General features: G+C 41.3%; 1 protein-coding gene across 1 annotated transcript; it reads right to left on the bottom strand.

The window, feature by feature from the left end:
• Positions 1–3327: 3327 nt before the first annotated feature.
• LOC134401109 (cation channel sperm-associated auxiliary subunit delta-like) lies at positions 3328–5688 on the bottom strand. The gene has a single exon (XM_063129832.1). The coding sequence runs from the start codon at positions 5686–5688 to the stop codon at positions 3328–3330; it is 2361 nt and encodes a 786-aa protein (XP_062985902.1).
• Between the last annotated feature and the right edge of the window lie 6522 nt (positions 5689–12210).

Genomic DNA, 12210 nt, shown 5'->3' with positions numbered 1-12210 from the left:
TTACATGATCCCAAAGTTGGAAGAGGGGATAGGCAAAATGGGTAACTTGGGATTCTGGGAACTTCTCTTTCTTAGTCTGAACGGACTTTTCCCAGTGTTTTTTAAAACAGCAGCCCCACCAAATGCACAAACACAACCTGAAATCATATACTAAGCCAATAATAAGAGATATAAAACACAGCACTGCTACCCACCCTAACTTTGGGGAACAACTGAATAGATGTGGTGCAAGGGGATGAGCTCCCCTAGGGCATGTGGACGTGCCCAGTGCACTCTCCTGTCTTTGGAGGGCCATCAGAGCCCTCCAAAGGTAAATCACTGGAGAGAATGCCTATCATGAGTTGAAGTGATCGTTTGCTTCTGAAAGACTGGTACCTAGACAGGACCAGTCAAATTGGCAGATGATTCCCCCTCCCCTTGGGAACATCCACTCCCCTCTTACTGGTAAAAGACAGATATAGCCTTTTAAAAAAAATTCTTCTTGTTGTTTATTCAGCAACACTGCTGCTTTTAATTCTACCCCTCCTTTATTTATTTATTTATTTATTTATTTATTTATTTATTCCATTTTATATGCATTACTGGCTTTGAAACTATCCTTGGCTCACTTCCTTGTGCCCCCAGAAATGTCTGCTGCCTGCCTTCCTTCCCTCCCTCCTCCCCTGCCCACCTCGCAGGGATGGTTTTTGTGTGTCTTGCTTTGACTCAGGGGAGAAGTCCTTCCTGTGCTCAAGTTCCAAATCAATTTTTCAAGTGTGGAAGAAGATTCATATTTAGGTTTATCTCTACTCCCCAATTCATGGCATGTGCCTGGGTCCAGCTCCAGCTGAGAGCCCCCTCCCTCCTGCCACCAACTGTCTCTAGAGAGGCCACCAGTGAGGGAGGAAGCAGCAGCCAGGCACCTCTCCACCGTGCCTGGGTCCAGCTCCAGCTCAGAGCCCCCTCCCTCCTGCTACCAACTGTAACTGCTGAACTTTCCAACTAAGATTGTAGTGCCTGAGTTTGCTTTCCTTTTCCCCCTCCTCCTCCTCCCTCCCAATCCCCTTTCCTTTTGTGTCATGTCTTTTAGATTGTAAGCCTGTGGGCAGGGACTGTCAAGAAATACTTTTGTAAGCCGCCATGAGAGCCTTTTTTGGCTGAATGGCGGCATAAAAATCCTTAAATAAATAAATAAATAAAAATGTTGGGATTTCCTTTGAAACGGGCCCATTGAGCTGTCTGCAGATACTGGGGTGTCCATCTTTCATAAATTCCCCAAAAATCCAAGGATGATGGGATTGGCTTGAAACTTGGCGTTCATGTGGACACATGGGTAAGCTGTCATGGGACTGAAGGTGAGGTTTCTGACATGCAAATTGACGTAGTTGTAAAATGGGACTTGATTTGGGGTGAGTTAAAAGGTTAGAGCCCCGCCAAAAATCAGGGGATGATGGGATTGCCTTGAGTCTTGGTGTGCACGTGTATCCCTGGATAAGCTATCATGGTGCTGAGTTTGAGGTTTCTAACGTGCAAATTGACGGAGCTATCGAAAGGGGTGTGAATGGGGTGCCCGATTTTCAAAAATTCCCCAAAAATCAGGGGATGATGGGATTGGCTTGAAACCTGGCATCCATGTGGACACATGGATAAGCTATCATGGTAGCAATTTTGAGGTTTCTAACATGAAAATTGACAGAGCTATCGAAAGGGGTGTGAATTGGGGTTATGGGTGGTGCATTAGAGGTTAGAGCCCCGCCGAAAATCAGGGGATGGTGGGATTGCCTTGAGTCTTGGCGTGCATGTGTATCCCTGGATAAGCTATCATGGTGCCAAGTTTGAGGTTTCTAACGTGCAAATTGACGGAGCTATCGAAAGGGGTGTGAATGGGGTGCCCGATTTTCAAAAATTCCCCAAAAATCAGGGGATGATGGGATTGGCTTGAAACTTGGCATGCGTGTGTATACCTCCATGAGGTGTCATGGTGCCAAACTTGAGGTTTCTAACTTTAACAGAAAAAAAGTTGTATACTTTTTTAGCTTTCAATGCAAGCCGATGGGGGGAGAAAACGGAGCTCCGATCCGGATCCGGAGCTCCGCAGCGGAGCGGACATAGGCAGAGCGGGGGCGGAGCAAAGCGGCCTGATCTGCAAATCGCGGATCTGGAAGAGAAGCAGAGCGGGGGGTCCGTGCACACTAGGAAAACAACTAAATCTAGTTCAATTGTATCACAGTGGAAATCTCCCTATTGAAGAACAAAAAATCTTCCCCTTTTACTCAAGCATCCATTGCTTTGGGAAACCAGAGAGGATAGGTAGAAGAATTGCTAGCAATCTGGGTAGGTAGAGAATAGTTGTAATAGTTTTTGACATTCAATAAATAAATAAATAATAGGGCTATGTGTGCACAGTCCGAACAGATCAATTGTAGAGGGAACTGTACCCAGGGCATCTAAATCTGTATAGAGACCCTCACTTAGCTACAGATGCATATTTACAAGTTTGCTTCTCTCTGTACAAGCTAGTTGGACTAGGGCAGTAATGTCTGTTAGGAATATTTTGAAGAGTAAGCATGTGCCTATAAAACCATATGAAAAACCAGAAGAAGATGATCATCCAGAGCAGGTCACAAAGAAGAGAAACATGTTCTCAAGGATGCAAAACAGATTTATTGACAAGCCTGACATGTTTTGGCCTGTTTTTTTATTTTAAGGCCTTCTTCAGCAGGTAGAAGGAAGTACCTGCAGAATTTCTTCCATTTGTTGGAAGAAATTCTGCAGTCGCTTCCTTCTACCCCCTGAAGAAGGCCTTAAAATGAAGAGCAGGCTGAAACGCGTCAGGCTTCTTGTCAATAAACCTATTTTGCATCCTGAGAATGTGTTTCTTTTCTTTGTGACATATAATACCATAATGACAACTGCCAGGAATGTGCCTGGATATGTAAATGTGCTGCAGCATGTTACATGTTTGTGCTGTTTGTAATGTCTGGAAAAAAGTGTGAATTTGCTTGGGGACATTTTAAAACTAGCTACAATTGGCATGTAAAAATATAAACAATAAAAGCTAGCATAACAAAATAGGGTGCTGGATGTCCATATTGCCAGTAAATGCAAGGGTTGAAAATAAGACGATGAAATGGTGCCATTAAATATATGCACACATACAACTGAATGTACTTCAAAACAAATAAAATGGTTACTGTAGGCATTTACTGTAATAAAACCCATATTTATTAAAACTATCCCTAAAAAGGTTAGGAAATAGGTTAGGAAACCAAATCATTTTTTATTGTTACATGTCTAAATCTATACCTCTATTAATCTCTATTGAACGTAGCACTATAGGATAAAATATTAGGACCAAACTGATTTCATTCTTGCATTTTCCTTCAGCAATTTAGGGAAGTAGTACACCATCAACATTGAGCCAAATATGAGTACCAGAAAACTAACCAGAGTTTTACCAGCATTGATGTGAGACTTTGGGAGGGCACCATGCACATATACACTGAAAACTGTTGTTAGTTCACAATAGCTATATAATGTGTCTACAACAATGACTTTAAAGACATAAATACCATTGTACTGGGGAAATAAAATTCTATTCTTTTCATTCTTGTTTAGAACTTGATACTTTGTGGAAGCTGATGGTAAAGAGTCATTTCCTCTCGGCACCTTGCAACTCTCATAATTAATTCTGGTCCATGTAGTATTTAGGTCCAGTTCACGATCACTGTTCATTTGTGTGATCCAGTTCTGAGCCTGAGACATACAATTAGCTTCTACTTCGGTCAGGAGATAATCATAATTATGCATTCCATTTATTTCAAGCAATACAAAATCAGCAGGAATGTATTCCACAAATTTATCATTGTCCCACAGTTCAAGAAGTGGAAGCCATGGACTGTCATAATATATGAGAAGGGGACATCCCCAGACATCGTATTCATAGGTAACATGAAGGTCTTCCTGTGCTAAACGTTTTCTGCCACGGAACATAGGGTCATATACATTCCGATCAATTGAATATGTGAAATTCTGCAGTAAGCGTTTCTCAAAGAGGCCTTTGCTGCATACTGTTGTAGTCCTAACAATTCTGATATGTTTCTTAGGTGGACAGTCCATTGCAATAAGAGCTGTCAATGGATGCATATCAATACAGAATATGCCTTTATTGTAGATGTCCACAGTGATGGAAGACAGCTTTCTGTATCGAGAGTTATTTTGAAAATCCTGATGAGACATGCCTGAGAACTGCTGCTCTATCAATTTAATTTGCAAACTGTATTTTGGGTTTCCATCATTAGAATAGCCATCCTGGACAACTTGTGCTTGGAATGCCAGTACATGAGGATTGCTCACAGTTACATATGGATGGGCCCCAGTGCCAGGTTTGGGCACAAATGTGACATTAAAATAAAGCTCCTGCTTCATATCAATATAATACATTTTGTTATGAAAATTGCCACTAAGTATCTCTACAGGACAGGGCTCCAGTGGTGGTTGCAATGTCATGAGCCTAGCCTGTATGTTGATGGTGCATTTCTGAAAACGAAAATATGCAGTTGTGTTGCTTTGAACAGGGCGGATTATGCTAACTGTTCCAGTGTTCTCAAACATCAGCACGTCACAAGGGCTTGTGGTATTATTTTCCCCAAGATGCACCAGCTGGCTGAATGTCATATGCAGACTTCCATAAAAAAGTTGATTTTTAGTGAGGACTGCAACTTCAGTACTGGTTGCAGCCACAAAGCAAACACCAACATCATGTTCAGGGAGGGACGTGTTCCGATAGCTGTCTCTGGGAAGTACCTTGATCTCTTCTGTTGTTAGTCCATTGTTGGAGGAGCTCACAAATACGTCCTCAGTCGATAACATGATAAAACCTCTCAGGCCAGGGGGATGTATCATTAGCAGTTCTTCATTTTCATGTATGTCTATCTCAAACGGTGTGCCTGTTTCATCTCTCATATATTCTAAGTTGCCATACGTGAAATAATAAGTTACAGAACTATTTTCACTCTGATTGAGGAACATTCCAATTTCTGATGAGGAAGCAAAATTGTAGACACCAAGCAGTTGGCCATCCCTGTATGGCCTGCTCAGAAAAGACTGAAATGTGTATCCTCCATCTTTTGAGTAAAAGATCTGACTCTCACTCGCCAAACTGCCTGTGTCATATGCCAGAACAAGATTACTGATTTCATTGCAGACAGGATCTTGTGGTGCATAGCAGCAATGAGAGTTTGAAAGCTCAGTAACTGGATTATTAATCCCGATTGCTTTTGCCCATGTGTCCCATCTCCTATAGTAATAAATAAAGACTTCTCCATTTATCACTAGCACCATCCGCTTGGTCTGCACAAAGATGGCAGCGCTGGCCCTGGCAGGTGAAGTTGTAAAGTGACTTGGGATGGAAACTGGCAGAAGGCTACTCTCAAATCTATCAAAACTGACAAACACGTTCTTCCCAAGGTAAATCGCTGGTGAAATTCCTCCATCAAATACATTTGGACATGGGTGCTTTAGTAGGATAGGGTCAGTATTAATGAAAGTTATTAAAAGACCTGTCGGTACTGCATCTGAAAAGAAAGATATGGTTGAAAAAACTAGTTGCTCGTGGCTGCATGGCCAGGAGCCAACTTTCACCTTAACTGAGCACAGCCAGAAATTCAGTAATAGGGCCAGAAAGGTACCAGACTTCGCCAATAACATGATCTGATTCCCTTTGGTCAATTGTAACCTAATGCATGGGGGCTGAATAACTGCAGCGTGTTATCTATGGTTCTCTCAGAGTTCTCTTCCCAACTGTTGTGGCAGCTGATTCCGAGAGGCAGTTGGCTGCATTAAGAGTATGAAAGGGAGGAGTACCAAGGATGCGGTCATATGATATTCTGACAAGCAGTAGCTGGGTATTAGATTTCCCCCCTCAGCCTATGGATAACAGAGAGGAACAGAACTGGTTTACTCCAGAAGTCAAAATGCAGACAGTACAGATGTAGTCTGTTATTGTTGAACCAAAGTGCTTCTATTTGAACTTGTAGGTTTGAACACATCCTCCAGTTTGTGTCATTTGTTTCCTATATAACTGATGACAGCTGAAGTTCTTCTGACAAGGAAATATTATATTCCTCAAAATGTAACTTGTAAATGCAAATTTCAAGTTAGACGAATTTATTGAGGCTATGGCTACCAAAGCCTTCTCATCATGAAGGGTATATATTGTCTCCAGTCTAAGAGACAGTATGCCTCTGAATACCAATTGCTGGGGGATATCAATGGAAGAGAGAGATTGCTCTCATATTCTACTTGTGAGCTTCCCAAGAAGCATCTGGCTGGCCACTGAGACTAGATTGTCCTTTGGTCTGAACTAGCAGGGAATTTATATTCCTATTCCGGGGTGGGGGAAGGGGATGCACTGTGCTGCCTCAGGGCATCAATGTGCCCACCGACAGCTCTCCTGGTGCCTGCCAAGCTTCCTAGCCCTTCTAAATTTTATTTTATGTCTTAAGATTACTTATTTAAAATGGTAGGCTGGCATGCTGCAGAGTGAAGTCCTGCCCTCCAGTGCCATCTTTATCTGAATTCAAAGGAGTGCTTTTGGGTTTTGGAATTCAGACCCTATCTTTGGGTGACCATATGAAAAGGAGGACAGGGCTCCTGTATCTTTAACAGCTGTATTGAAAAGGGAATTTCTGCAGGTGTCATTTGTATATATGGAGAACCTGGTGAAATTTCCTCTTCATCACAACAGTTAAAGTTGCAGGTGCCCTGCCCTCTTTTAAATCTGGTCACTCTAGTATAGCTCCTGCAGCTTTAACTGCTGTGATAAAGAGGGAATTTCACCAGGTTCTCCATATATACAAATGACACCTGCTGAAATTCCCTTTTCTATGCAACTGTTAAAGATACAGGAGCCCTGTCCTCCTTTTCATATGGTCATCCTACCCAACCTATGCCTGGTACCTAGGTTTTTGGACAAGTTTGTTTTCTTTTAGACTTCCAGTTTGCCTTCTGGGAAATGAGTGTTTTGTCACTGGCCATGTCCACCCTGGTAGCCATTTTATATATGTACAATTGCCTGATGGCACCCCATTTTGTGAAAGCACACACGACACTCTTCCAAGATTCCAAATATACTCATCATCCTTAAATGGTCAGAGACCCTTATCCTGTGCTCATCCACGTACTTAGTAGTCTAAGTTCTACCCAGTCATTGCTCTTTTACCCAAAGCCACACATCAAATTGCAACTGATTTTCTATACCGCAGATACAGCCTTTTATGTATATGTACATCCTACTATATTCTGTTCATACTAGTGGATGTAACAGCTGGGTGGACGTGCTAAGGCACATTTGTCCCTCCCCTTCGTGCATTTGCTCAAGGAACAAATATGCTTTTCCTGTTTTACCAGATGATGTGTGAAATACAATCCCAACCTTTTAAAAATAATGCTTGCTTTGAGATACTGCAGCTTTAGAGACCCTGGAGTTATGCTATTGAACTCAGTGGGGCTTTGGTATATGGTGTTGAGAAGCAGTGCAAGCTGATATTGCTTTCCAACAAAACAAAACAAAATTGAAGGAGGAATTACCACTTTCCCCCTGTCCACACACACACACGCTTTGATGATGATGGAGGATGATCTAGCAGCCAAAGCCAAGCCCTCTGTCACAATATAATACAGGTTCTAGCAGTTCCTAGGTTTTTTTGGTAAGCTTACTCTTTTTCTGAATATCCATTATTTTTATCTTTAAAAATAATAAAGAAAAGTTATAAATAAAAACGGGTATCCAATTGACTTCTTACAGCTTATGTATTATTATTATTATTATTATTATTATTATTATTATTATTATGTTTATAGTATTTGAAGTGTTAAGTGCTCAGTAGCAGTGCCTCAACATAAAGTTGTGCTCCACTGATTTTTACCTAGCACAAGTGATATCAAAGTGGAAATTGAAAAAGAAACATACTTTAAAGCTGAAGAATGGACATTTTTGTAGTTAGCACCCAAACAACCTGTAGAACCTTGAAAGAAAGGTTACAGACCCTTGCTTTTGGCCACCCTAGCTCACTGCAGATGGGACATTCAAAGAACACAGCCACTGAGCTCAGCTTGGCGCCCTCCTCAGCAAAACTGGGTGCTCCAGTAAGCACCGAGCCTGTTGACCCCTAAGGCTGGCTCTGCTTGCTTCATTTAAAACACACATACATTTTATTTTATTTTAATTTACAAACCTCTATTTTATGCATCCCTAAGGAATCACTCTAATTTTAAATTTGGAAGTGATTGAATCACTTCCAAATGAATAGTCAGGCTCTTAATCACTGGATTAATCACTGGATTACACAAATGTACCAGTTGCTTCTCAGGTGAGATGCTCCAATTGACATCAGATTTCAGTTTGTGTGGCTTTATGCACATTTGTGTGTCCATGTCCTTTTCTCCATCTCTTCCCTTTATATGTGCTTGCTTATTATCGAACCACTTTTCTCTCGGTCCTGCATCCTCCCTCTGTGTGTGTCGCCTGCAACCCATTCCAAAATACAATATGGGTCTTTTCAAAACGAATCCATCCAAAATGAAGACCCATTATACATATACAATATGTTAACTTTACTCAAGATATAAAAACATACATGAATACAAAAGTTGTGTGTGTGTACACATGTGCATATACAATTTCATCAATGCATAGCTGAGAATGCACAATAGAAGACATCTTAGACTCCAAACACAACTATGGAGTACCAGTAAAATTCTATTTCAACTATGCTGAGTCAAGTCACTATATGAAGAAACCCAATGTTTTGGGGTGGGGTGGGGGGTGGAATTTTTTTTTTCATCTTGTTTGGCTCTGATTAAGGTTCTCAGTTCATGATTCTCCTATTCTTTCAGTGGTAACAAAAAAAACCCCTTCGGTATATACATTTTGTTACTACATATTCTCCTTAATTGTAAGCAACACCATACATCAAAGAAATAACTCTTACTAACAAAACATCAAACACTTTTTAGAAATCCCAAACAGGTTGTCTCGAACTTGGAACCACACATATTCACTGAGTAGAGTGGTGGGTGGGGAACAGGGGTGGGGGAAGGCTGCATCTAGTCCTCCTTTCTCTCTCCCAAACAGCTCCTCTGAATATCTACAACGAGTAAAACAATTGGAGCAGCAAGTTGAAAAATAACGGGCTGGCTGCTTCCCTTCTTAACCAAGAGGAACCCCCCACCCCGCATGAGGTGGCAGGCAGAGAGTGCTTTTCTATCTCTTTGTGTTATTCTCTTCACATATGTTCAAATTATTGATAGTCTTGTGCTGTTTAAAACAGGGTGACCATATGAAAAGGAGGACAAGACTCCTGTATCTTTAACAGTTGCACAGAAAAGGGAATTTCAGCAGGTGTCATTTGTATATATGGAGAACCTGGTGAAATTCCCTCTTCCTCACAACAGTTAAAGGTGCAGGAGCTATACTAGAGTGACCAGATTTAAATGAGGGCAGGGCACCTGCAGCTTTAACAGTTGTGATGGAGGAAATTCCACCAGGTTCTGCATGCATACAAATGACACCTGCTGAAATTTCCTTTTCAATACAACTATTAAATATACAGGAGCCCTGTCCTCCTTTTCATATGGTCACCCTATTTAAAAGAAATGTGGGAAGAAGAGAGTGTAATGAGTTGTGTGCTTAGGATTGCAGCCTTCAGTATAGCAGCCCCAGGTGCAGCATCAAAGTGAGTGAGAGAGCTTTCCTTGCTAACCTTACTCTATGTGCAACTGTTTTCTGCCAGGTGCAAACATCAACAATTTTGCAGTAAGGTCAATTGCAACAAGTGCTATTGTGCTAAGTAACATCCTATTTCTAAGCTGGTCATTACTACCCCCTAGAACATCTGGTCAGTTGGCATCCTATCAGGGTGCCTGCACAGGCTTATCTTCCTTTTTTGTTTTATTATTATTATTATTATTATTATTATTATTATTTATGTACCTCCCCATATCCAAAGCTCTCTGGGCACTTTACAGAACATTGAACATTAAAAAACAAATATACAAAATATAAAACCATAAAAAGCATAAAATACAAACAAAAACAGACAATATCTGTTTAAATTAGTGCTGGGCACATTCAGGAATTTATGCCTCCCAATGGACATGACAAAAACAGCTCATGTCAGTGTATTTTCCTTCGTGTTTTGCTACTGTGACTGGAGAGCACCAAAAACTGAAATGAAGTATCCTATCTGCAAAATACACCTATTTTATGTGCAATAAAATTCCTGCTAAAGAGAATTTTAAAACAGCTTCGAACTGATTTCCAAATGGATTTGTGAACACGGATATATATATTACAGAACAGAACAAAAATCCATATCTTTGCCAGCTCTTTTGGCATCTTAAAGCCACCAGAGAAGTTTAAAACAACAGCAAACCAACTGGGTTTTGTGCATTTGTGACTATGGCTGCATTTTTGCTTTTCTCTTTCTTTTGAGGGAACTTATATGCTTTTGCTGCTCTATTTAGATTCAGCACATGTAGCATCTTCAGAAGGTGTGGAAGAGAAGATATGTCATGAGAAAGAGTGTCAATGCTTTGTGCTTCTGATTGAAGGTGGACAGATACCTCAACAGCTATTTCTTTGCCATGGTCATTCACAGAGCCATCATCCAAATCCCCTGCTGGTGAATTACTGCGCTTGATTTCTGAGTTTAAGAGAGAGAGTCCAAAATGCATCCAAAATGTAAAGCTCTTTTTCTTTTCTTTTACAATGGGGTGACTGACTCAAACCACCTGGACTGTAAATGTAAGTTTACAGTCATTAGGAAAGTGGGTCCAGCAACTAAGCAATTTTCTGATTTGCTGGCTAGATCATTGATATCAAAAATGGAAGTTACCATTTGACTGAACAAAACAAGAATTAGGCCAATGGGTGCTTATGCCCCCACCAATTCTCCTGTATCCTGTATTCAAGAATTATTTTTGTGAACCGCCCAGAGAGCTTCGGCTATTGGGCGGTATAAAAATGTAATAAATAAATAAATAAATAAATAAAACACTGCCCTCAGCCCCCTAGAGGAAGGACAAGATAAATGATCTCTAGGAGCAGAACTACACATTACCCTAGCGAACATAAGGCCCAACTAGTCTTGGAGCCAAAGTGAGGAGAGGGGAGTGAAAACAATCTTGAGCAGGGAAAACAGGGGATAGAGTTAAGCTCATCCCACCCAGTTGTTGATTCTCTCAGCAAATCCAACACCCTGTTCTGGAGGTCCCCCACAGGAGGAAAGAAATTTGTGTGTGTGTGGGCCTTCAGGGAGGAGGGGGAAACAACAAAATTCACTTTTTGTGCTTCTGCCTAGGGGAGCATCGAGCTTCTAAAGTTCTGCTCTATACAACTCTGATGTAATCCATCGTGGACAGTATTTTCCACACTTGTGCTGTAGTAAATAAAATTATAGGACAATATTAGGCAAATACACTGGGTTGGATCCAGACTTAAACTTAGAGTAGGGTGACCAACTGTCAGGATTTCCCCGGATTTGTCCTGGTTTTTGTTCTTTCCATGGTGTCAGGGGGGATTTTCTATAATTTTCAATAATGTCCTGGAATGACACACCTTCCCCTTTAAGGCTGCCATTAGCATGGCAGGAGGGAATGACATGCTTTCTTGAGGCACATCATTCCCCCACCCTGAGCTCCAATTGAGGTCTTAAAGGGAAAAGTGGGTCATTCGTGGACATTATAGAAAAGGCCCCAATTGGAGTGGATGGTGGTGGTGCAGAACGAAATCCTTTCCGCTCCTCCACTCCAATCGGGTTTTTTAAGGTGGCGGGGGAATAACGTACTTTCTGCAGGACTCAGAAAGCTGCTTCCCCCCCCCCCACACGGTGTCCTCTTTTTTGGTTTCCCAAATATGGTCACCCTATTAAATGTGTGCTGTAAAATCAGACATGTGACCAAGGCTATGTTCGGGTGGGCATGCCCCCTTGGTACTGGACACGCCCCCTTGGGGGCGACCATGTTGTCCTCCTTTTTGGTTTCCAAAATATGGTCACCCTAACTTAGAGTAAATCTATTAGTCATTAATAGCTAATGCCCCATGGCTTTTAATGGCTCTATTCTAAGAATGGATTCAACCTAGTGATAGCATGTATTTGCCCCGCTATGTCTTCAAATTCCTCCTAATTTTGATTAGGTATCTTCCAAATATGAAATAATAATATATTT

Source organism: Elgaria multicarinata, chromosome 7 (assembly GCF_023053635.1).
Source record: "Elgaria multicarinata webbii isolate HBS135686 ecotype San Diego chromosome 7, rElgMul1.1.pri, whole genome shotgun sequence".
Taxonomy (NCBI): Eukaryota; Metazoa; Chordata; class Lepidosauria; order Squamata; family Anguidae; genus Elgaria; species Elgaria multicarinata.
Note: the sequence above shows the minus strand (reverse complement) of the source record. Positions and strands in the feature narration are given on the sequence as shown.

What these genes read in the sequence shown, in the direction of transcription:
- LOC134401109 (XM_063129832.1), bottom strand. Translation starts at nt 5,688, where the DNA reads ATGTTATTGGCGAAGTCTGGTACCTTTCTGGCCCTATTACTGAATTTC.